This window comes from Nomascus leucogenys, unplaced genomic scaffold, assembly GCF_006542625.1.
Source record: "Nomascus leucogenys isolate Asia unplaced genomic scaffold, Asia_NLE_v1 Super-Scaffold_637, whole genome shotgun sequence".
Taxonomy (NCBI): domain Eukaryota; kingdom Metazoa; phylum Chordata; class Mammalia; order Primates; family Hylobatidae; genus Nomascus; species Nomascus leucogenys.
This window is the reverse complement of record NW_022097991.1, coordinates 6,170-32,589: the sequence shown is the minus strand read 5'-3', so window position 1 is coordinate 32,589 and position 26,420 is coordinate 6,170. Positions and strand designations below refer to the sequence as shown.

The 26,420-nt window shown below is 40.1% G+C and overlaps 1 pseudogene and 1 gene segment (V, D, J or C); one reads left to right on the top strand and one right to left on the bottom strand.

Annotated features, from left to right (window-relative positions):
• The first annotated feature begins 2,829 nt into the window (after positions 1-2,829).
• LOC115834423 lies at positions 2,830-9,521 on the top strand (annotated as a pseudogene).
• Positions 9,522-25,246: 15,725 nt separating this feature from the next.
• On the bottom strand, positions 25,247-26,100 carry LOC100605847. The segment is given in 2 exon segments: positions 25,247-25,901; positions 26,026-26,100. Coding segments are annotated over 2 exon segments (378 nt in total).
• Between the last annotated feature and the right edge of the window lie 320 nt (positions 26,101-26,420).

Sequence of the window (26,420 nt, the reverse complement as noted above, 5' to 3'; positions counted from 1 at the left end):
CACCCACTTAAAGAGGTGGGTGTGGTCTTCACAGGTTCTTATAAAAGGACATAGAAGAGACAAGCTCAGTTTTCTTCAAAGGAGAAGGAGCGCACTTAGAGGGAGCTGTATTTTGGTGACCTCTGAAATTCAGTACTGCAGTGAATGAGCTCCTGACCTTGAGGGGTACTTAACAGAATTATCTCTCAAAGAATCATTGTGGGAACCATTCAAAGAACCCAGTGGTGGGTGAAACTTGTATTGATAAAATTATATCTTCTTTCCTTTACAAAATAATAAATTAGAGTGTTAAAAATATCTCATTATTTTAAATCTACACAATGATACCATTTGTAATTCATATTCTTACTATAGATTTTATGAATTATGAGGATACTAATTGTTATTATTTTGTGTTTTCTATCATTCTTCAATATCCTTTGGAAAAAATTTAAATATCTAGTGTTTGCTGCAACAGATATATATGCATAATGAACATATGGAGTTGATATTTATACATGTATGTACACACAGATGTGTGTAAATATATGTGTAATGAGGGTATTAATATTATACAATTGAATTGAGAAGATGTTAATGAATGTTAATTAATTCATTCAGCTTTTAGACATAACTTTAAATTAGTAAGGTAATGATGAGAGATGCAAAATAGTGAAACTTAAAAAAATGAGAAAGCTCCCCAAAACATCCTAGTTTGGAAATCAAAACACAATTTTTTGACCAAATAAATATATAAGACCTAATTTGATACGTGACGGTGGTTGCCATCTCACTTGAGTCTTAATCTTATTAAACTATGAAAAATTCCTTAAAATGACTTAGATGACCTCTGGAGAATATTTATAATTCTAAGATTTTTCATTTGTTTCACTAAAATTCAGCAGTGTTATCCAATAAAAGAGAGTAAAGAAAAGGACTTAAAATTGCCAAAGACCATAGTTTATATATTAGTCAGGGCTCTCCAGACAGACAGAATCATAGGATGTATATGTATACATGTAGAGATACATTCATGCGCCATTTCAGTCAACCACAAACCACACATGGTGGTCTCATAAGATTATAATACCAGTATGTTTACTGTACCTTTTCTGTATTTAAATATGTTTACATACTAAATAATTACCACTTACCACTGTGTTACAATTGCCTACAGTATACAGTACAGAACATGCTGTAGAGTTTTGTAGCCTAGGAGCAATAGAATGTACTGTATACCATAGGTGTGTAGCAGGCTATACCATCTAGGTTTGTGTAAGTATATTCTGTCATGTCAAAACAATAAAACCACCTGGCTAGGTGCAGTGGCTCATGCCTGTAATCCCAGCACTTTTGGAGGCCGTGGTGGGCAGATCACTTGAGGCCTGGAGTTCAAGTCCAGCCTGGCCAACATGGTGAAACCTCATCTCTACTGGAAAAAAAAAAGAAAAAAAGAAAAAATTTGCTGGGTGTAGTGGCATATTTCTGTAATCCCAGGTACTCAGGAGGCTAAGGCAGGAGACTTGCTTTGACCCAGGAGGCAGAGGTTGCAGTGAGCCGAGATTGCACCACTGCACTCCAGCCTGGGTGACAGAGTGAGAGACTCCATCTCAAAAAGTAAATAAATAAAACCTCCTTACACATTTCTCAGAACACATATCTGTCCTCAAGCTACACATGATTCTACATGAGAGAGAATTCATCAGGAAAATTCATTTGCTTGATTATGGAGTCTGAGCAGTTCCAGTATAGGCTGTCTTTAAGCTGATGTTCTGAGGATACTGGTATCTTGACTGAGCTCAAGGCTGAAAGCCTCAGAACCAGCTTCAGGAGAAAGAAAGATGAAATCGCCTTTTCTCTGGCTTTTTCCTTTTATCTGAGCTACCAGCTGATTGAATGGTGCCCACTCACATTGAGGGATGATGGTCCCACTCAGCTCACCAACTCACATGTCTCTCTCCTCTGGAAACACCTTCATAGACTCACCCAGAAACAATGCTGCACCAGTTCCCTAGGTGTTGGTTAATCCAGTCAGACTCATACCGAAAATTCACCATCACACTGTAGAAATATAATTACACCTCTTTAAGTTTAACAAAAATCCTACTATATGTTAGTTCAGAGTTTGGGTATCCCTAGAAGTTAATTTAATCCACAAGAAAATAAAAAGTCCCAATATCTTTCATTATGTTTTCTCTTCTATTCAACCTAAATTGGTTTAATCGCTGTTTTTTATTTGTTTATTTGGTTGGTTGATTGGTTTTTCTGTTTTGTTTTGGTTTTGGTTTTTTATTTTACTTTAATTTTATATTATTTTAAGTCCTGAGATAAATGTGCAGGATGTGCAGGCTTGTTACACAGGTAAACATGTACCATGGTGGTTTGCTGCCCCACTGTTGTGTCTCTCTCTAAAAATATATCATAGGTCCCTCTAGCCAACTTCTCATATTTCTTTGGCCAAGGCAGTTTTTCCCGCTCTTTCATACTCATTCAGCACTTACGTGAAAGAAGAATAGGAACAACTACAATTTATTCTAGGCCACTTAGAATCAAACCCAATTTCCAGATCCACATTCAGAAAATGGGAAATTGAAGAGATTAGTATTATGTTACAGACAGGAACTAGGAGTAGAAGGGGTTGTGAGTCATCTAGTCAGTAATATCTACTATAAAGCCGGGAGACTCTCTCTGTGTGAGATTTTTATTTTTGTTACAGAAGAAATAGTTTGCTGTGCTTTAATGAACACTGTCAAGAGAAGAAACTATAGCTATCACTTATCTCCACATGTTCAGAAGCTTTTCATCAACCCAGACCCCAAAATGACATGTTCCTCTTTCTTCTTCAGAAACATGAATTCTGGAATCTCTCAAGTCTTCCAGAGGGAACGCACCTGCCCCATCTGCATGAACTACTTCATAGACCCGGTCACCATAGACTGTGGGCACAGCTTTTGCAGGCCCTGTTTCTACCTCAGCTGGCAAGACATCCCAATTCTTACTCGGTGCTTTCAATGCATAAAGACAACACAGCAGAAGCAGAGAAACCTCAAAACTAACATTCCATGGAAGAAGATGGCTTCCCTTGCCAGAAAAGCCAGTCTCTGGCTATTCCTGAGCTCTGAGGAGCAAATGTGTGGCACTCACAGGGCGACAAAGAAGATGTTCTGTGAAGTGGGCAAGAGCCTGCTCTGTTCGCTGTGCTCCAGCTCTCAGGAGCACCGGGATCACAGACACTGTCCCATTGAGTGGGCTGCTGAGGAACGCCGGGTAAGTGATGCCTCTGAAGGTCTATTTCTATAAAGAACACATGAAATTCCTGTGGGTCTATGTTCTTGGAGACTGGGTGAAGCCAACTCTGAGTCCCTTTAAGCAACTCTCTTTGGGGCTTTCTTAGCTTCAAACCTCTGAGATTTGACGAAGAAGAAGGGAAACCGAAGAAATGCCATTTACTAGGGACTTACTTGTCTCTCATTCTGGCCCCCTCCCTATGAAACTGTCTGCATGTTACTTTATTGTCTTCACTGGTGCTTCAATTTATGGCCCTTTTGCAGGAGAAGCTTTTAAAGAAAATGCAGTCTTTATGGGAAAAAGCATGTGAAAATCAGAGAAACCTGAACGTGGAAACCACCAGAACCAGCCACTGGAAGGTTAGTCCTGTACTACTCTACCTTCTCAGCAACTTATGGTGGGCAAATGGGTGAGTCTTAAAATAGGGACTTGATATCAAACTGTAAAGTTTCTGGGAGTCAATATAAAAAAAAAAAAGAAAACATTGAGAAAAAGTGGCCTCATTTCTTATGTAGAATAGTATGACTGTTAGATGGGATTTCTAACAAAATCATTGATGTTACCCAAAGTGTGCTGGTTGTTTTCATACAAACCTGTAGCTATACACCAACAGATACAAGAAACTGGGCCATCTCACAGCATTCTATATGTGCTGGTTGGATAAATGCTGGACATAAGAGTTATTTGGCAGTCATAGAAAGCTCAAGTGAACCTTCTGAGCCTGGGTCAGCATTAATCTGAATGCTGGTGGACAAGTGGTATTTAGAATTGTATGGAAAATTTGAGACAGAAAGAGTGTTAGGGGAAATCTAGGGAAACCATGAAATTAAGAATCTCAATGAATTAATACTGAATAATACATAACATATGATGAGAAAAGTGGTGAGAAATATGGATTTGTGTCTTCAGGGAGACATAGAAACATGCCCAAAATATGGGAACTAGTATCTAAATGTAAGGAGAAATCTGAGGACTTCAGAAAAACATTAAAAATGATTTTCTCTTTGTGGATGTATACTTTGAGGGTATGATAGCTAATATTAGTGTGTCGAAAAGTATTTCATAAGAACCTAGTCTCTGTTGAATATTAAATTATAAAATTTGCTAGTATAGAAGAAAGAAAGCATCTTTGTCCTCACAAATTGTACAATCCAAATGAGAGAGGCAAATGGTCAACATGCAAATATGTGCAATATGTGATGTGTTCGAGTGTGGTAGGTTCTTTGTTGGAGAATAATCAAGCAGGGAAGTAGAAAAGGACAATAGAGGCCAGAAACGGGAGATTAGTGTCTGAGTTTTAAATAGGGTGGTCAGAAAAAAGACTCACTGAAAAATTCAAATTGAACGAAGTTTTGAAGAGGAAGGGGAGCACGAAAGTATGTATGGATATATATGTGGGCCATGAGTGTGTGTATATGTATATGTATATGGGTGTTTGTGTGTGTGTGTGTGTGTGTGTAAAATTCTAGTTGGAGAGAACAGCATATGCAGTAATTTTGAGTTTGTGTATATTTGGAGGCCTGGGGAACCACAAAGAAGTCTATGTTTCAGATTGGGATGACTTAGAAAAAGAATGGAAGGAAATGAATTCAGAGAGACAAAGATGGCCAGATCATAAATGCAGCCTTATTAGGATAAGTTTTGCTGCGTGAAATGCATTTAGCTGGATATGTTACTCTAAGGTCATTTCACATATAATGAGTTTAAGCAACTTGTTGCGTATCTCAGAAATAGAAATAATTATTTCCTTTCTAGTAACTATAGCTCTATACTAGTTTTCCATAAATATGGGTTGGAACAGAGAAATTCAAATTGCGTTTTTTTTATTTCCAACTATCTTAGAAAACACATTATCTTGAATAAATTTAATGTAATTGGTCAGATACATCTTTATGCAGAAAGAAAGGAAAGGAAAAAATTTTGTGGATTCTAAGAACTGGCAAGACTGAGGTTTAAACTATTGGATGTTCGAGAGACAAAAGGAATCAGTGAGATTTAATAGGAGATGGATAAATGCATTTCTCTTTTGACTAACCCATTATCACTGCAGGATTATGTGAATGTAAGGCTAGAAGCAATTAGAACTGAGTATCAGAAGATGCCTGCATTTCATCATGAAGAAGAAAAACATAATTTGGAGATGCTAAAAAGAAGGCGAAAGATATTTTTCATCAACTTCATTTAAGTAAAGCCAAAATGGCTCATAGGAGGGAGATTTTAAGAGGAACACATGAGGAGCTGATGAAAATGTGTCATAAACCAGATGTGGAGCTACTTCAGGTACAAATTCACAATGTGGTTTCAGGTTTTTGACTGTTCACATGTATAAGTATTTTCCTCATGGCTGAAATCCATCTCTATTTCCATGATGTGTTTCCAAGAACACATTTGCATAACTAATGCTACTTTATTGGGAGAGTATAGCCCTGCCAAAGGATTCTACCAGGCCAAAGGTCCCTCCTACTTTATCCACCAGCCACAAAACTTTGTGGAATGGTCAAGGTAACAGCCCCAATAACTATTCCCCAACTAAGTCAATAATATATTTTGGGTTGTCAAACATGTATAAAATAGTGAGTGATTCATTTACATTTAGGTTAATTTGAGTACATGGCAAGATCAGAAGTTCTGGGGATCTAGGCTCACATTAATATTATTTTAGGATCCACTCATTTGGGTAATAGGTTCTGGGAAAGATGACTGAGTAGGTTATTCGAGGTTACCATGGAGCATAGGATCTCTGGGCCTCTTCTCCCTTCACTTCTTTAGAGAATGTCTTCAAGACTCAGACTTTCCCAGGACATTAATTAGTGACAATACGACTGACTGGGTTTTTCATTACAGAAGAAATAGAAAATGCTTTGCAGAAGAGAAGATGGTAGGGAAATAATATCTTGAGAAACTGACTTCAAATTTCACACTGAACTTAATGAAAAATGCATCTTGTGAACTGCACTAAATCTTTCTATTTTTTTTTTACAGGCTTTTGGAGACATATTATACAGGTGAGTATGTACCAGATTTTAGCATATGTTCTTTCAGTTTCCACGAATATCAAAGCAGGCTCTACCAAAGTCATGGCATAAGTGATTAAGATACTACTTTATTTTTTTGCATCTACTTTCATTCTCACACCAGAAAAGACAAGACCACTAAGTAAATAAACACATAAATACGTAAATAAATAGTGAAATAAAATTTTTTTAAAAACATGTTTATTTCTGATTTTGTTTTATTGCTTAAAAGCCTGCATAAGTGAAAGATGGAAGTTTTGTTTTGTGGATGGTGAGAAAGTCACCAGAGGAAGCAGGAGAGAAGTGGGGGAAGTATTTTAGCAGTGAAAAAGTTGATGATTTGTTGTTCGTACCTGTATACATATCAGTTAACAGTTCTGAAAAATAGATTGAAAAACTGTTGAGTGTTAGAACTTTATAAGTCTCTAGGGAAGCTTATTTCTAAAAGACAGGTCTCGCTGCCTAGAACAAGTTTCACATCCTTTATCTCGAAAAGGAAGCAGCACATGCAGCAGCCTCCCCAGAACCCCGCTATTTCAGACAAAGATGTCAGGGGAGTCTGCCAAGAAGTGGAACTCAGAAGAATTTCATTTCTAAATATTCTCAAGGCCATAAGGCTAAGGAACCTTACACATTTGGGGCAAAAAAAAGAAAGATCAGACTGAATTCTGACTCAGATTCTTCCACTATGCTTTACAATTCAGAAACTGTAAATAGAAATTAATTTCAAAAAGGAAGTAATAATTTTTGAATTATCAAATTTGTGGGTTCAAAGGATTCTCATGAAATGTCTTTTAAATACAAATAGCGATTTTTATTTATTTTATGGCTGTAGATATTGTAACTGCAGGTTTTTCCTTGCAGGAGTGAGTGCGTTCTGCTGCACATGCCCCAGCCTCTGAATCTAGAGCTCAGGGCAGGGCCCATCACCAGACTGAGGGACAGGCCCAACAAATTCCGAGGTAAGTCTCCACCCATAGGCAGCACTCCCACTATCTAAATATTATTATTGTTAGGATCACATAGGTAATTTTCACCCTTTATCAAGTATTTTACTTCTTTTTTTTTTTTTTTTTTGAGACGGAGTCTCGCTCTGTCGCCCAGGCTGGAGTGCAGTGACGCAATCTCGGCTCACTGCAAGCTCCGCCTCCCGGGTTCACGCCATTCTCCTGCCTCAGCCTCTCCGAGTAGCTGGGACTACAGGCGCCCGCCACCACGCCCGGCTAATTTTTTGTATTTTTAGTAGAGACGGGGTTTCACCGTGGTCTCGATCTCCTGACCTCGGGATCGGCCCGCCTCGGCCTCCCAAAGTGCTGGGATTACAAGCGTGAGCCACCGCGCCCGGCCCAAGTATTTTACTTCTTTATAGGCATAAGTGAACAATATAATCATGCAACACTTTTGTATCTGTGTCTGTATAGTCAGATTTATAGCATTAAGTTTGAAAGATAATGAAAAACACATTATGGCCTCATATGTACTGAGTAATGTAATGGGAAAAAGGAGTAGTGTAGCAAATTTAAAAATGGAGCAAATGGAACAATGCTCAGAATGAAGGTGAGCTATTTAACGTTAAATACAAAATTTTACATTTCTTTAGTGTATTCATTTGAACAGCTAAGAACTGCTCTTTTGGGGAATATAGTTTACTGGAGATTCTTGGGCTTTTTAAATTTTTTAAATGGACATAATTACATATTTCCAAAAAAATTAATGGGTAAAAATAAAAAGAAGAAATCATTTTGTGAATACAAGTAAAATTACAAACAAAAAGTTCAGTTTAATTGCAATATGAAAAGCTACATGTTAAGTCTAAAATCCAGCTTCAGCCCTGAGCTAGCATGGAGGGCCACAGAGAGACTGGTCAAAGATTTTGCAGAAATCTGCTTTAAATTATCACTTATGACATGTACTTATGGATTTTTATCCAGTTATCTAGAGCAGTTCTTGAGTAAGTGAAAATCTTCACATTCTTTCCAAAATGACACCACTAGTTTTTAAAAATAAGAAACATTTCTTTAAGAAAATGTGGCACATATACACCATGGAATACTATGCAGCCATAAAAAATGATGAGTTCATGTCCTTTGTAGGGACGTGGATGAAACTGGAAAACATCATTCTCAGTAAACTATCGCAAGGACAAAAAACCAAGCACCGCATGTTCTCACTCATAGGTGGGAATTGAACAATGAGAACTCAAGGACACAGGAAGGGGAACATCACACTCCGGGGACTGTTGTGGGGTGGGGGAAGTGGGGGAGGGACAGCATTCGGAGATATACCTAATGCTAAATGACGACTTAATGGGTGCAGCAAAACAACGTGGCACATGGATACATATGTAACAAACCTGCACATTGTGCACATGTACCCTAAAACCTAAAGTATAATAATAAAAAAAAAAGAAACATTTCTAAATAATGATCTTGATAACAGCATAGCATTTAGGGCATATAATGTGCAAATTTTGCTTTGAAAATTGGATTGAAAGAAGTTGGTCTTACATTTGGCTCTCAGTATGTAAGTTTTCAAAACATTTTTAATATCTGTGGTTAGCATTTTGTCTTGTAGATAATATTAATCATCTCTATACTTTATTAGAAGTTACAAGCAAAAGTGTCCTTGTGACTTTACATTTCCTGGTAAATTAACTTCTTGATAGAAAAATTTTTGCTTCTTTACACATGTCTATGCATGTTTTCTTTCTTTCTTATTTATTTATTTATTTATTTTGCAGTGGATATTACTCTGCATCATAATGAAGCCAACAGTCATATCTTTCAATACGGAGATTTGAGAAGCATTTGTATTGGATGTGACCGTCAAAATGCGCCCCATATCACTGCAACACCTACAAGTTTTCTTGCATGGGGTGCTCAGACTTTCACCTCCGACAAATATTACTGGGAGGTCCATGTGGGGGACTCTTGGAATTGGGCTTTTGGTGTCTGTAATAAGTATTGGAAAGGGAAGAATCAGAATGGCAATATATATGGAGAGGAGGGACTCTTTAGTCTTGGCTGTGTTAAGAACGACATTCAGTGCAGTCTCTTTACCACCTCCCCAATTACACTGCAATATGTCCCAAGACCTACCAGGCACGTAGGATTATTCCTGGATTGTGAAGCTAGAACTGTGAGCTTTGTTGATGTTAATCAAAGCTCCCCTATATACACCATCCCTAATTGCTCCTTCTCACCTCCTCTCAGGCCTATCTTTTGCTGTATTCACCTCTGACCAGAGACAAATCAGAAATGTGTTCACCTGCTGTGCGAACTCCTTTATCCCAGGAAGCCCTCTTCCTTGTGTCTTCAAACAGGACAAATAGGTTCTGTTTTATGTCTTGAATTGCATACTAATGTTATTAAAACTCATTTATTGTGTTACTATTAAGTGTGGTAAAAACACTAAAAGTATATGTATTGGTTCTTTATTAATCAATTTTTGAAAAATCATTATTCATGATCGTGGCATAAAATATATTCTCTGTTTTCTTTTTTCTTCACTTCTGACTGTCGCTGAGTGAAATAATAGATGACAGACATGTCTGAATGAAGTTAAAATCAGTGGAAGGAGTCGAGATCTTTTGCTTCATGCAAAAACTTGGAGTGAAGTCTCAATGATAACTGGGAAATATTGTCTTTCTTTCTCTTTGTCTAACTATATTGCACTTATCCATCGTGTTTCATTGTACTAATCCATCCTTTGAGTTAATATTATTTGACCTTCCATGTTGGACTTCATTTTCCAATTCTCACCACATATATAAATAATCCTGCATTATTAGTATGCTCTTCTACATTGAAATATACAAGGTGGTCAGACCAATGCTGGATTAATTGAATTTTTTTTAAGTAACTAGATTTTGACTCCTCCATCAAACCATGCGCAGTCATTTCCAAATAGATTCAGGTCCTGAAGATAAGGGGAACATGATACAATATTCTCATAAGGATTTCTTAACCAGGACAAAAATTAATAATAAAAAAATTGGTTGTTTTATATTAATGATGACTTCTGTGTTTCAAAAAACATGATACAAGAATTGAAATGCAAACCATTAGTGGAGAAAGATATTCATTCGAACATATATAAAATAAAATACAACACATGTGCATGATGAATTCTTAAAGTGTATTTTAAGTATTTTTCCAGACTCTTTTAGATTAGCATAGAATAAACTTGGATGGCAGAGTCAATGATGAGATTAGCTATGGAAATGGGAAACTGTTTTTTGGAGGACACTGGTAATGCTGTGAACTTATGAAAACAACCAAGTACTCAGTAGCAACTAAAATGTGTCTCCATAATGTTATTTTACAGATGTGTATGTGAAATCTGAAATTTGGGAGAACATTCTACTAGTGTTCTCTAGTGAAAAAATACAGCTGGAAGGAAGAAGGGAGGGAAGATGAAGGAGAGAGAAACAGAATGAATTTGACAGAAAATGCTATTTAGACTAAAATAGAATACTGCAGATACCACCACAAAGTGGTCAAGTTGTGTGTTATGAAGCAGAAATGGCAGGAAATACCATAGTAAAGAGATTTACAATTGGATTTGTTAGGTCTGGCTTTTTATTCTGTCAATGTTGTGGCTTCTAAACACATCAATGCTCTCCTTTGATCCATGTGCTAATTAACAACTAACACTCTGCCCCCTCTCCCAGATTCTTTCATCGTTTTAAACCCAATCTGATTCTAATCCAGCTAGTCACTGCAACAAATGTAATCATCTAAGAATTTTTAAAATGTCTTTGATGGGCCGGGCGCGGTGGCTCACGCTTGTAATCCCAGCACTCTGGGAGGCCGAGGCGGGCGGATCACGAGTTCAGGAAATCGAGACCACAGTGAAACCCCGTCTCTACTAAAAATACAAAAAAATTTAGCCGGGCGTGGTGGCGGGCGCCTGTAGTCCCAGCTACTAAGAGAGGGCTGAGGCAGGAGAATGGCGTGAACCCGGGAGGCGGAGCTTGCAGTGAGCCGAGATTGTGCCACTGCACACCAGCCTGGGCGACAGAGCGAGACTCCGTCTCAAAAAAAAAAAAAATATTTTTGATGAACTAGTGAATATACCTCATTCTCAACAAAAATACTGTTTGAGAGGAAAAGTCGATGGTATTTAAAACCATTTAAGTGCATCCACACATGCAGACATATACATATATATGTATATATTTATGTATCTGAGTTAATTGCATTAATTAGAGTGGCTACCTGGATTAGGATCAAATTGGGCTTCAATGATGAAAGAATTCGGAATGTTGTTTCATTACCCTGTAATACCTATATGAATATATTAACCCTGTAATTTTACTACTGCAGAAACTCCCTTAGATGTAATCAAGGATGATTGTATAAGGATGTATATTGTTGCACTCTTTCCAATCATGAAAGAGAGAAAAGTAAATATACTGTAACGTGGAAATAGTTTAGAAAACTAGAATGCCTTTTACTAAACCCTGTAAAAACAAACACCATATATATGTATTAATATATTGATACTAACAGATTTTCTTTTATCTCTTATATGATTATAATTCCTATTTTCCACTAGTATTTTTATTATGGGCAGACATAGTATTTTATTATGGATGGACATAGAAACAAAAATAATTATCTCTACAGAGGGTACAAAATTAATATACAATTTATATATATAATATATAAACATATATTAAAATATTTGTATATTTATATTTTATACAAAATATATATTATATATAAATATACATAAATATATAATATATATTGTATAAGTATATATATTTATATTTTATATGATGTATTTTATATTTTATATGATGTATTTTATATATCATATAAAAATTATAGATTATATAAAAAAATATAAAAGTATATATATTTACATATATATTTTTATATATTTATTTATATATATATATATGCCACTTATCCCTAATATAGGGACTCGATCAGTTTCTGCTACTGTGGAGACAAGCCATATCATGGCTAGGGGCCATGATGGTAGGAGCAGTCAGAGGATTTCTTGCATTGTGATGAGTGCATATAAGTTAAATGAGCCACTTATCAGTAGATTTGATAGCAGGACAACAGTTATATCACTGATACCTAGGCAGTACATGACACTCAGTAAAGAATAGATTAATCCTCATGCTCTTCATCTTCCTCCTAATCTCTTTACCTGTGCTGCCCTCCAGCTTTCAAAGTGCTCTCAGAGTCATCACTTACAGTGTTCCTTAGCTGCCCCTTCAGTGGGCCAGTGTTTCTGTGCCCCAGTGTTCCTGAGAGTTAGAACACAGAAAACAGAGCCGGCTCTTGCCCACATCACAGAACATCTTTGTCTCCCTGTGGATCCCACACATTTGTTCATTAGAGCTCGGGAGCTGCCAGAGACTGGTTTTTCTGGTAATGGACACTAGATTCTTCAGAAGAACATTGGTTGAAATCTTCCTGCTGTGACAGCTCCCTGCATGCAGGGCAGGAGTGTGGGCTTCTTCCCAGCAAAGGCAGAGGCAGGGTCTACAGAAACTGTGCCCGCAGCCTATAGTGATGGGGTCTATGAGGTAATTCAGGCAGATGAGGCAGGTGAGTTCTTTCTGGAAGGCTTGTGGGAAGTCCAAGTCCGTTTTTCTGAGGGAAGGAAACCAGAAGAATTTATTCTTATGCCTTAGAGAGACAAAGATCTACGCAAAGTTTGAATCAGGTTTTGAGTAGGATCAGCTCACAGGTTTAAATCTATAGCAGGATAGGATTTTATTTTGCACATAACAAAGTGAAAAACTGAGGCACAGAATTCAAGCTTTGCAGAAAAATGTGTTGGCTCCCTAACCAACACACACACACACCTACTTTCCCAAATTCTTTCCTCTTGTATGAAAAAAAACTTAAGGCTGGGCACAGTGGATCATGCTTGTAATCCAGCACTTTGGGAGGCTGAGGCAGCAGGATTGCTTGATCCAAGGAGTTCAAGACCAGCCTGGGCAACATGATGAGACCCTGTCTCTACAAAAAAAAAAAAAAAAAAGAAAAATTTGGCTGAGCACACCTATAGTCCCAGCTACTAGGGAGGCTGAGGTGAGAGGATTGCTTGAGCCCAGGAGGTCAAGGTGGCAGTGAGCCATAATCCAGCCACTGCACTCTAGCCTGAGTGACAGAGCAAGACTCTGTCTCAAAAATGAGCAAGACTCTGTCTCAAAAATGAACAAAGAAAGAAAGAAAGAGAGAGAGAGAGAGAGAAGAAGGAAGGAAGGAAGAAAAGAAGGAAGGAAGGAAGAAAAGAAGGAAGGAAGGAAGTTTACAAAGTTTTTTGAGGTGTTAGTATTCCCTAAATTGTGTGGTCTTCAGAGGTTTACCCTCCTATAGCTTCAAGGGGTGAGTCCTGACTGATAGGAAAATCAATCACACTCTTACTTGCCAGTATTCATTTAAGGAAGACAGCTAACTAAGCTCTTCCACTTTGATTATTTCATTTAATTGTAACAACCATCTTATCATGACTTCTTCAAAACTACCCTGCCACTAAGTGTTGGAGGCCTCCCCAGAAGCAGAAACACCATGCTTCCCGTATAGCCTATGGAACCATGAGCCAATTAAAGGTGTTTCTCAGGTATTTCTTTATATCTTTATATCTTTGGCCAAAGATTGCTTTATATCTTTCTTTATATCTTTGGCCAAAATTAAAGAGTTAGGCTTACTCTCCAAGATACTGCAACAGACAAAAACAAGCCACCACTGTTTTCTAATGTTGTTTTCTTGTTAAATCAATCAACAAGTATTTTCTGGTAAGTTTAGTGTTCCAGAGACTGTTAACCTGGTGATGTACTGGTTAATAAAACAACCTTAAGAGAAATAAAAGTTTCAAAATAAACCAGATGATTAAATGCAGTAGTGTACACAATGCCACTTATCCGCATGTCTTCTGTCTATCACCCATGATCCAGAAAATGTCTTTAGTATAAGCCATTGGTAAAGATGCCTGAAAAATTTACGTATAGAAGACATAGTCACAAAATTATTTTTTTTCCTTTGATATCCCTTGTTACCTCAAACAGAATTCACCACTCCAATTCGATTTCTGAATACATGGGAGTTAGTAGAATACTCCTAATCCATTTATAGGATCTACACTAAGTAAAGAAATTAAAGACATCTGAAAACTACTTTATGAGTCCTTATAATCCATATCAACAATCATGGAATATATTAAGTAATAGACCAACAATTAATCATCATATTAACCAAAAACACATAGCAAGACAAGATAACTAAATATTTTCATTTGGAAATTGGGAAATTTAGTCAATTTTAAAACTCAGCAAATGAGATCATTTCACAGAACCAACCTAGGTTTGCTGGTAAATTAAAATTATGACATTTTGTTTTGGTTTGGGAGGGTAGTTCCTCTTCTGTAAATTGTGTACTCACATAAGAAATATATCGGCCGGGCGCGGTGGCTCAAGCCTGTAATCCCAGCACTTTGGGAGGCCGAGGGGGGCGGATCACGAGGTCAGGAGATCGAGACCATCCTGGCTAACACGGTGAAACCCCGTCTCTACTAAAAAAATACAAAAAATTAGCCGGGCACGGTGGCGGGCGCCTGTAGTCCCAGCTACTCGGGAGGCTGAGGCGGGAGAATGGCGTGAACCCGGGAGGCGGAGCTTGCAGTGAGCCGAGATCGTGCCACTGCACTGCAGCCTGGGGGACAGAACAAGACTCCATCTCAAAAGAAAAAAAAAGAAATATATCTATATTCTCACCGACGCTTGCTGTAGCGGTAATAATATGAAGTTAGCTCAGGGATCAGAGCCTCACAGTGCTGTGCTGGTAGCTTTTTTTTTTTTTTTTTTTGCCCTGCACCTTGAGTAAAAGTTTCCTGAGGCCTCTCCGGAAGCAGAAACCACCATGCTTCCTGTATAGCCTATGGAACCCTGAGCCAACTAAAGGTATTTATCATGTATTTCCTTATAGCAATGCAAGAACGTACTAATACAGCTAAGCAGATGCCATCAGGACCAGCAACATTCTGAGCTGGATAAGAGACAAAGCTAAACTTCGAGCAGCAGCAGCAGCTGCCAGGGAGACAGAAAGGAAGGACGGACTCCTAAATTCCAGGATGTCTCCTTTAAATCTGTAAGAAGCTCAGCCACCGTCTCCTTACTTGACTCCTCTGGGAAAGAGTTTCCCTAGGTTAAGCCATACAGGGAAGGGTAGGAGATGCCATTTGGATCTAGGAGCAGAGGGCAGAGACTCAGCAGGAAGAGTGTCTCTATGAGAAGGAGACACAGTGGAGCAGGTGTGTAGGTTCACAGGGCCAGCTGTGGGTAGAGTCGGGTGTACATTTTTAGAAGCCACAATTCCCAAAAATCTCCTGACTATCACATCAGTGCGCAGAGCCAGTCAAATGCAGGAGGAGTGGGTCCTGGCAATTCAGGAAGAAGGAAAGTAACAAAGGAGTGGTTGCAGGAGTACACTTTTTCTGTCGAGGTCACTAGACAAAACATTGACTCCTCCCCTTAACTTCGGAAACAAGCAATGGAGGGTAAAAGTGTTGCCTGGGCCCTGGGGGCAAAGGCAGTAGGTAACTTCTCTGTCGTGTTCTCCAGAAGGGCCCAGTCCAGCCTCATAGGCCGAGAAGTCTGTTCGGTTCCCAAGTACTAGAGATGCTGCTATAAGGGACTCCCGAATTTCCTGCCTGAACCAGAGGCTGCCCAGCCTTTTCTTCCTGTTTTATTTTTTCCCAGGAAGAACCTTGCCTGTACAATTACAAGGTTCTATGGTTCTAAATTCCAATCTAGCCTTCCACATCATTTTGAAGGTACAATATTATTTGTCAAAGTGGGATGATAGAAGATATGTGTGGATATAAAATTAAATTGTTGACAAGGAAAAAAACTAAAATAAGAAAATAAGAGAGAAAAAATATATGTATGTACAGTGGTTAGCTAGAAATATGCCTTTTAAATATTTGGCATGTGGTATGTGGGCCCCAATGTGTACTATTGCACTAGCTCCCCAAATATTAAAGGATGTCTTTTAAAAGAAAAACCTCTTGCTAAAAGGTTAACAGTCAAAATAACCTGAGTAGCACAGGTACCAGTCATTAAATGAAACTTTTCATCTTCCCAGAATAGTACCTGTTCCCAAGCCAGCTCCTTTGAAAATCACTTTTCTCTCCTTTACTATTTAGTTTACAAATTGTATAGTAACAATACAGAAACCACAATAGTAGAAAAAAAAATAAAGAATATTTTAAATGAAAACTCACGTCCTAACTCTACCAGAACATGAAATTTAAACCTGAATGCCTCCCATTCCTGATATATTTTTCACCTAAATATTCAGCTCTGGGATTGCATTGTTTTTGTATTGAGTGGAAATTATTGCCTGGTCTCAAAATCTTCCATTGTGTGTGTGTGTGTGTGTGTGTGTGTGTGTGGTGAATGTATTTCTTTTTGTTCAGAGCAAACTTTTTTTCAATATGTATATTTATTTTAGGTAGATTATGCTAGTAATTTTCTACAAATGTGCTTTTTAAAAAATAACCTTTAATTAAAAAAATATTCTTAGTGGCCCACAATTGTTAAAAACACTACTAATGGAGCTGGCTATGGTGACACACACCTGTCATCCCAGCTACTTGGGAGACTGAGGCAGGGGTATTGCTTGAACTTGGGAATGTGAAACCAGCCTGGGCAACATAGTGAGATCTCAATCTCAAAAATCAATCAATCATTAAAAAATAAAATAAAATAAAACACTACTAATAGCTTTTTAAAAAATAATTCTTAACCAATTTTCCTAGCACCTTCCTTTCTTCAGTGAAGTATAGAAATATGTGGTCAGGCACTGTGGCTCACACCTATAATCCCAATAATTTGGGAAGCCAAGGCATGAGGATCAGTTGAGTCCAGGAGTTCAAGACTAGCCAGGGTGACATAATGAGACTTGGTCTCAAAAAAAATTATTTTTTTCTTTAATTACCAAGGCATGATGGCGCATGCCTGAAGCCCAGCTACTTGGAAGGCTGAGGTAGGAGAATCGCTTGAGCCCAGGAGGCCAAGGCTGCAGTGAGCCATGGTTGCACCACTGCACTCCACAGCTGGGTGACAGAGTGAGACACAGTATCAAAAACAAACAAACAACAACAAAAAGTATTTGTTTTAGAAAAAACATTTGGTGAGGTTTGGGCTTAAAAATATATTATTCTAAAATATTCATAAATATTCTCTAGTAATGATAAGATTAAAGTGATAAAGACAAATTTTTTTCCTGTGCAGTTCCATCTCTCACCTTCCCATAATTTGTCTGTCCCATCTGGCTTCCAAAGGAAATTATTTACAAAATAATGTCTGCATCCTGGGTTTATATATCTATTGCCTATGAGGAGTGTGTTTAAGATCTGAGCCATCTTCAAGTCCTATACTTTGTGTATAGCTCTCATGTTTTTGCAGGTTAAGTAAGTTTGTATACCCTTTCTCTTATTAATCTGTGTATGGTCAATTCATTTCGGGTAATCTTCAGAGGGTGAAAGGGGAAGCTTTTCACTTCTACTGTGATAACCAACTACCTTCTTACTTATTCAGTTTTTTAGTTTATATCAACACTGTTACATACATTTACTTTTAAACAAAATTTTGCATCATTACACTTAAAATTTTATTTACCTTTTAAAAAGGAAATTAAACATAAATTTAAAAATTATAAAATTTTACGTAATAAAAATAAAATAAATGATTTATATAAAAATTAATCTGACCCGTGAAAAACACTATCCAGAGGCCAGGCGCGGTGGCTCACGCTTGTAATCCCAGCACTTTGGGAGGCCGAGGCAGGCAGATCACGAGGTCAGGCGATCTAGACCACGGTGAAACCCCGTCTCTACCAAAAATACAAAAAATTAGCCGGGCGTGGTGGCGGGCGCCTGTAGTCCCAGCTACTCGGAGAGGCTGAGGTAGGAGAATGGCGTGAACCCGGGAGGCGGAGCTTGCAGTGAGCCGAGATCGCGGCACTGCACTCCAGCCTGGGTGACAGAGACAGACTCTGTCAAAAAAAAAAAAAAAAAAGAAAAACACTATCGAGAGAATAAAAAGACAAATCCCAGACTGGGAGTAAAAATTTACAAAAGCTATATCTGGTGAAGATATATTTGTTATCCAAAATATACAAAGAACTCAATAATAAATATACAAATAAATATACAAAGGACTCAATAATAAGAAAACAAATAGTCTAACACAAATGTAGAGATCTGAACAGATATTTCACCATAGAATACAGATGGATGATACATAAGCACATTGAAAGATGTTCAACATCGTTCATCATTAGGGAAATGCAAATCAAAACCACAATGAGATACTGCTACATGCCTATTAGAATAGCTAAAATTTAAAAGACTGGCCATACTAAACATTGGTGAGAACACAAAGGAACTGGAATGCTCATACACTGCTGCTGGAAATACAGCCACTTTGTCAGTTTCTTTAAAAGTTAAACTGGCCAGGAGCGGTGGCTCACGCCTGTAATCCCAGCACTTTGGGAGGCTAAGGCGGGCGGATCACGAGGTCAGGAAATCGAGACCATCCTGGCTAACACGGTGAAACCCCGTCTCTACTAAAAATACAAAAAATTAGCCGGGCCTGGTGGCGAGCACCTGTAGTCCCAGCTACTCCGGAGACTGAGGCAGGAGAATGGCGTGAACCCGGGAGGCAGAGCTTGCAGTGAGCCGAGATTGCGCCACTGCACTCCAGCCTGGGCGACAGAGCAAGACTCCGTCTCAAAAAAAAAAAAAAAAAAACTGACCCTGCTGAAGCAGATGTCACTCTTTGAAATAACAAAGAAACTGCTGAACACGCCTTTAATTCAGTGAGGCAGTAGGTGTTTTTTCGTTTGTTTGTTTTTGTTTCGTTTTGTTTTTTTGAGACGGAGTTTCGCTCTTGTCACCCAGGCTGGAGTGCAGTGGCGCAATCTCGGCTCACTGCAACCTCCGCCTCCCGGGTTCAAGCAATTCTCTTGCCTCAGCCTCCCGAGTAGCTGGGAGCACAGGCACACACCACCATGCCCTGCTAATTTTGTATGTTTTTTAGTGGAGACGGGGTTTCTCTATGTTGGTCAGGCTAGTCTCGAACTCCCAACCTCAGGTGATCTGCTCACCTTGGCCTCCCAAAGTGCTGGGATTACAGGCATGAGCCACCGCGTTAAAAAGGGAAACTTCCTATTTGCCCTCTAAAGGTTTGCAGAAAATGAATGGACAAAACATAAATTAATAGAAGAAAGAGGCAAAAAAAAAAAAAAAATTCTGTAAAATGTAGGGGAAAAATCACAGGGTCTCACTTAGTTACCCAGCATGAAGTGCAGTGGTGTGATCATGGCTCATTGCAACCTTGAATTCTCAAGCACAAGCAATTCTCCCCCCTCAGCCTATGGAGTAGCTGGGATCACAGGGGCGTGCCACCATGCCCACATACATGGGTATTTGCTGGAGGGGAGATGGAGACTCTCTGTCCTGGATGTGAGACAGGTGGCTGGCAACTGGGTAAGGATGACATTCCCTCATTGCTAAAGAGTAAAAGAGGAAAGTGTCACGGACAGTGCAAGCAGGGACATGCCATGACCTAGTGAGGTCCAGAGGCTTTTATGTCCTTCATAGGGGAGTGGGAAGAAGAGAGTGTAGGCAACCCAGGGGAAACAAATGACCTAAAATAAAAGAAATAGGTCATGAGAAGTGTAGATGTATTAGTCAGGGTTCTCTAGAGTGACGGAATTAAAGGACTATATACATATATATATACGAAGGGGAGTGAGATGGTTAATAATAGTGTCAACTTGATAGGATTCAGGGATATGAAGTATTGATCCAGGATGTGTCTGTGAGAGTGTTGCCAAAAGAGATTAACATTTGAGTCAGTGGGCTGGGGAAGGCAGACCCACCCTTAATCTGGTGGGCACAATCTAATCTGCTGCCAGCAAATATAAAGCAGGCAGAAAAATGTGAAAAGTGAGACTGGCCTAGCCTCCCAGCCTACATCTTTCTCCCATGCTGGATGCTTCCTGCCCTCAAACGTTGTACTCCATGTTCTTCAGTTTGGAACTCGGACTGGCTCTCCTTTCTCATTAGTTTGCAGACAGCCCATTGTGTAACTTATGATCCTGTAAGTTAATAAACTCCCCTTTATAAATAAATATATATGTGTGTGTTTGCGCACACGCATGTGTGTGTGCATATATATGTATGTGTGTATTTATATATATATATATATGTATATATCCTGTTAGTTCTGTCCCTCTAGATGTCACTGGCTAATACAGGAAGTTTATTAAGTATTAACTCACACAATCACCAAGTCTCACAATAGGCCGTCTGCTGGCTGAGGAGCAAGGAGAGCCAGCCAGAGTTCCAAAACTGAAGAACTTGGAGCCCATGTTCCAGGGCAGGAAGCATCCAGCACGGGAGAAAGATATAGGCTGGGAGGCTAGGCCCATCTCTTTTCACATTTTTCTTCCTGCATATAGTCTAGCTGGGTTGGCAGCTGATTTGATTGTGCCCACACAGATTAAGGGTGGGTCTGCCTTTCCCAGCCCACTGACTCAAATGTTAATCTTTTTTTGTCAACACCATCACAGACACACCCAGGATGAATACTTTACATCCTTCAATCCAATCAAGTTGACACTCGTTATTAACCATCACAAGCCCACCCCTTGTGAACTTGAACTCACACGCATCTCCTGAGATCATACATAATCTTAAAATACAGACAATAGTAAGGTCATAATTACCCCTAACATAATAAACTATCCTTCCTACAACTGGAAATGCACCAATCCCCAACCCAAATACTATTACATAAAGTGAACATTACTTAAATGCTGATATGAGGTCAGTAAATCTACGTCACCTGATAAAGAAAAAAGGAAATGAAATGAAGATATTTTCTTAGTACAAGTGCACACATGCACAAACGTGTTTTTAACAAAAGAAGAAGGAAATACTCATGATAGTTCCAGTCCTCATTTCTGCAGCTGGTCAGGTGGTCGTAGCTGGTATTGATAACTACTTTCTTCCACTATTCATTCTGTACTCCCCTTGCCTTTAGCAAGCACCTCAGCAGGTCATGACCCGGAAAGGATCTGGACCATTTGTAGTCCTACCTGGATTGGTTATAATTTCCCATTGACCTTAATCAGAATGCATGATAATACCAAGAGATGCCCTAATGGATCTCCTATATTCCATGCATACTCTTCCTCAATTCCGTTGTGGAGTAGTGGACTGATTTCATCTTGATAGTCTGGGCCAATCACCGAGCCAACACTGTAACTCCATTCTTAGCCTGTTGACTTAAAGGTAGGAGGAGCCCAAAGCGTCCAAGTGGCCATCTTAACTTCCAGTTTAATGGAATCATTATTGTGTCTCCTGGTGGCAGCGTTCTTCCCTCTGGAACTAAGATAACTAGTAAAGCAGAACCTAATGTCGTGGGAACAGAAAGCAAATATTTTGCTAGTGCATCATAGTAAGTGGTTCCACTTTCACATCCGCCCCTTGAATCCTGGATCTGTGAATCCTGGCTATGGGAGAAACAATACCATACATTGGGCGCTGATTCAGAGCACACATGGTCTTCTGGAGTATGGTGCCCCGGCCCGGCAAAGTATTGTAACCTAGTTGACGTTGTAATTGCGACCTCAAAAGGCCGTCCCACTGTTCTATCAATCCAGCCACTTCAGGAAGATGGGGAATATGGTAAGACCAGTGAATTCCATGAGCATGAGCCCACTGCCTCACTTCTTTACCTGTAAAGTGAGTGCTTGGTCAGAGGTAATGCTGTGTGGAATACCGTGATAGTGGATAAGGCATTCCTTGAGTCCATAAATGATAGTCTTGGCAGAAGCATTGCGTGCAGGTAGGGAAACCCATATCAGGAGTAAATGCCTGTTCCAGTGAGGACAAACCCCTCTCCTTTCCATGGTGGAAGAGGTCCAATATAATCAACCTGCCACCAGGTAGCTGGTCGATCACCCCAGGGAATGATGCCATACAAAGGGTTCACTGTTAGTCTCTGCTGCTGCGGGCAAATTGGGCACTCAGCAGTGGCCACAGACAGTTCAGCCTTTGTGAGTGGAAGTCCACGTTGCTGAATCCATGCACAGCCTCCATCCCTGCCACCATGGCCACTATGTTCATGGACTCACTGGACAATGACAGGGGTGTCTGGGGAAAGAGGCTGAGTGGTATCCACAGAACAGGTCAACTTATCCACTTGATTATCAAAATCCTCCTCTGCTGAAGTCACTTGTTGGTGAACACTCACATAGGGTACAAATATCTTCAGTTTTTGACCACTCAGAGAGGTCCATCTACATACTCTTTCCCCAGGTTTCTTTGTCACCAATTTTCCAATCATGCTTCTTCCAAGTCCCTGACCATCCAGCCAAACCATTGGCTACAGCCCATGGATCAGTATATAATCACACATCTGGAAATTTCTTCTTCCATGCAAAGTGCACAATCAGGTGCACTGCTCAATGTTCTGCCCACTGGGAAGATTGTCCTTCACCACTGTCCTTCAGGGATGTCCTAGAAAGGGGCTGTAGTGCCTCAGCTGTCCACTTTCGGGCGGTACCTGCCTATAGTGCAGAACCAACTGTGAACCAGGCCCTAGTCCTCCCTTCCTCTGTCAACTGCTCAAAGGGAAGTCCCCATGAGGCCATTGGTACAGGCCATGGGGGAGAAGGCAGGGTGGCAGAAGTAGAGACCATGGGCATTTGAGCCACTTCCTCGTGTAACTTACTTGTGCCTCCGGGACCTGCTTGAGCCCAATCACTTATACACCATTTCCATTTGATGATGGAATGCTGCTGTGCATAACCCGCTTTATGGCTAGATGAGTCAGAAAGCACCCAGTTCACAATAGGCAGTTCAGGTCACATGGTGACTTGTTGACCCACAGTCAAATGTTCAGTTTCCACAAAAGCCCAGTATAGGATAAGAGCTGTCTGTCAAAAGGAGAGTAGTTAACTGCAGAAGTTAACTGCAGAAGATGCTGCAAAATACTAGAAGCCTCCACCAAGATTCACCTATGGAGGCCTGCCAAAACCTCAAAGTAGCATTCCTATCTGCCAGGGACACCTCAAGGGGACCCGGCCTCCCCTTCATTCAAGGGGTTCTGGGTCTGTAAACTGGCTCAAGGCTGGAAATTGATTGAGGGCCCATGAATCTCTGTTTTTATAATTCCAATTAGTCTTTTATCTGTTTGACCTTAAGTTTCCTCCTTACATAAATTAAGTAGGAATGCATTAGGCTTCCTGTCAGTTTCACTTCTAGGAACACTGTGATTAGTTAGCCAATGCCAGAGCTCCCCATGAGTCAGACTCTTCAGATTGCTGCTTTGTCTTTTCTGTCCATTACAGTAGCTACGCCCACCGTGCCTTTGAGGCTTGAGTGTCACCACTTCGCCCCTGACACTTCAGGATCCAATTATTCCAAACTGTATTTAAATTTTCTAATTGAGTGACTGCAGTTCTCACCATTAGATCTGACATACAGAGAAGAGCCTTTACAGGGCTCTTCAAAGATGCAGGTGCTTCCCTCACAAATCTATTTTGCAAGGTGTTTGTCAAGGGTATTAGGTACAGAGACACTAAACTCCTTGCCTCTCATGAGTGATGATTCATTAGTGTCAAATGAATTTGTTTTGCATAGCTCTTAAACCTTTCATGCCAAGAACTGTCAATATTCTCCACACTATTAACAGGAGAGTCCTTAGCATTTTGGGGTCTAATCATATTTAGCAGCCAAATCCAGAAACCCCAAAACCAACAAAAGAACTCCAACCTTAATATTCTGTTCCTGTAGAACCATTCCTGGTACCAAAATCTGTATTAGTGAGGCTTCTCTAGAGGGACAGAACTAATAAGTTCATATATTAGTTATGTGTGTGTGTGTGTGTGTGTGTATACATATATATACATATATAGTTCATTACATATTAACTTACAGGATCACAAGTTCCCACAGTCGGCTGTCTGCAGGCATGAGGAGTGAGGAGGAAGGAGAGCCAGCTCCAGCCTCAAAACTGAAGAACTTGGAGTCCAATGTTGGAGGGCAGGAAGCATCCAGCACGGGGGAGAGATGTAGGCTGGGAGGCTGGGCCAGACTCACATTTTCACCTTTTTCTGCCTGCTTTATATTCACTGGCAGCTGATTAGATGGTGCCCATACATTAAGTAGGGGGTCTGCCTTCCCCAGACTACTGACTCAAATATTAATCTCCTTTGGCAACACCCTCCCAGACACACCCAGGAGCAATGCTTACATCCTTCAATGTAATCAAGTTGACAATCAGTATTAACTATCACAGGATTACAGACCTGAGCCATCACACACAGCGTTATTGTATATTTCATACAATTTCCTGATTTTCCCATTTTATCTGTGACTTAATAAAGTTTTCCAGCTATGATCCCAAACTGGTAATACTTGAAAGCACATTCAAATGTATTTTGTGACAATTCGTAACTGGCAAAATGTTGAGCCTTGTGGAAAGAGTCACCTTACTTCCCTGTCAGCTGTCAATTCCCCATCATTACTATGACTTTTGGGAGCACATTTTCCAAAACTCTTTTTCTCTCTATGGTTTCTTTAGAGTTGCTCCATGAGGTTGCAATAAGTTACAACTAATTACCGTCATGAGATTGGGAAGTCAGAGTGGTGGATTCATGTACACTGACACCTGAAGTAAAACACATGCAGTTAGGAGTGGACTGGAGAATTACCTGGAGATGTGCTGCAGGCAGCTGAGAGCATCAGCACCCCCAGCCCTGGGCTTCCCAGACAGGACTGAGGATCATCACATGGTGTTCAGCTCATACCACCAGGGACAGGTGCACCCTGGCTTCTGAAGTAGCACCTGAGAATCCCGTCTCTAGTACCTGCTTCATGAATAACGTTCCATAGGCTTCGGAAAGACTGTGGTTTAGACTCTAATTTATTCAACTTGAATAATTTCTCCTTGAAATACTGAGAATAGCTTCTCTTTTGCTGTACAAACTCCAATTATCCCATAACACAGACTCCTCAGTTGGACTTCTCTCTCTTCTTTATTCTGCCAGGACAGGCACTGTCAAGTCTTTTCTGCTGGGGATGAGGGGGAAAGAGGCTAAGGGTTCAGAGGGACCTCCCTGGCCTCCTCTAGGAAAATCTCCCAATGCCTTTCCAAACCTGACTGAGTTTGAGAACTTCCCTCAGCAGATGGAGGCACCAGAAGGAGCACTGGGGCAGCCCAGCCTCACACATCTGCTTCCTTGGGGGTTTATGTTATGACTTGTAACACTGTGGGAGGGGTACTGTAACTCTGTTGACAGTAATAAGTTGCAAAATCTTCAGGCTGCAGGCTGCTGATGGTGAGAGTGTAAGTTGTCCCAGATCCACTGCCACTGAACCGAGAGGGAATCCCACTTTGCAGACTGGATGCCTTATAGATCAGGAGCTTAGGGGCTTTCCCTGGTTTCTGCTGATACCAGGCTAACCAGTTGCTAATACCCTGACTGGCTCTGCACGTGATGGTGACGCTGTCTCCTACAGATGCAGACAGGGAGGATGGAGACTGGGTCATCTGGATGTCACACCTGGCACCTGAAGTTGGAAACATAAAAACAAATATTCTTACAATTAATCATGTTATCAGAGGACTTCCCTGAAGTTCCAGTCAGTGCTGAGCACACTGACCGAGTAGAATCCTAGTGTTCTCCTTCCTTACCTGGGAGCCAGAGCAGCAGGAGCCCCAGGAGCTGAGCGGGGACCCTCATGTCCATGCTGTGTCCTGACTGGGACTGACTCCTGCACAGGGTGTGACCAGCCTATAAAAAGTCTTCAGGGCAGGGGGCTGTGCTCTGGGAACATGCAAATCAGCAGGGGATGGGGCAGGCTGAGCACAGCTGCAGGGCTGGCTCATCTCAGTAACTCAGCAGAGGAGCGGTGTCCCCAGGGTCCCAGGTCAGACCAGGGAGGCACAGATTTATCTTGAAAGAATACATTTCTCATTGGTGGCCATACGGTTACAGAACATATTTTTGGAGTGAATTTTCAAAATTTTAAATCAACCTAAGACTAGATTAAACAAAATATTTATACTTGTATTCAGAGTGTATAGGA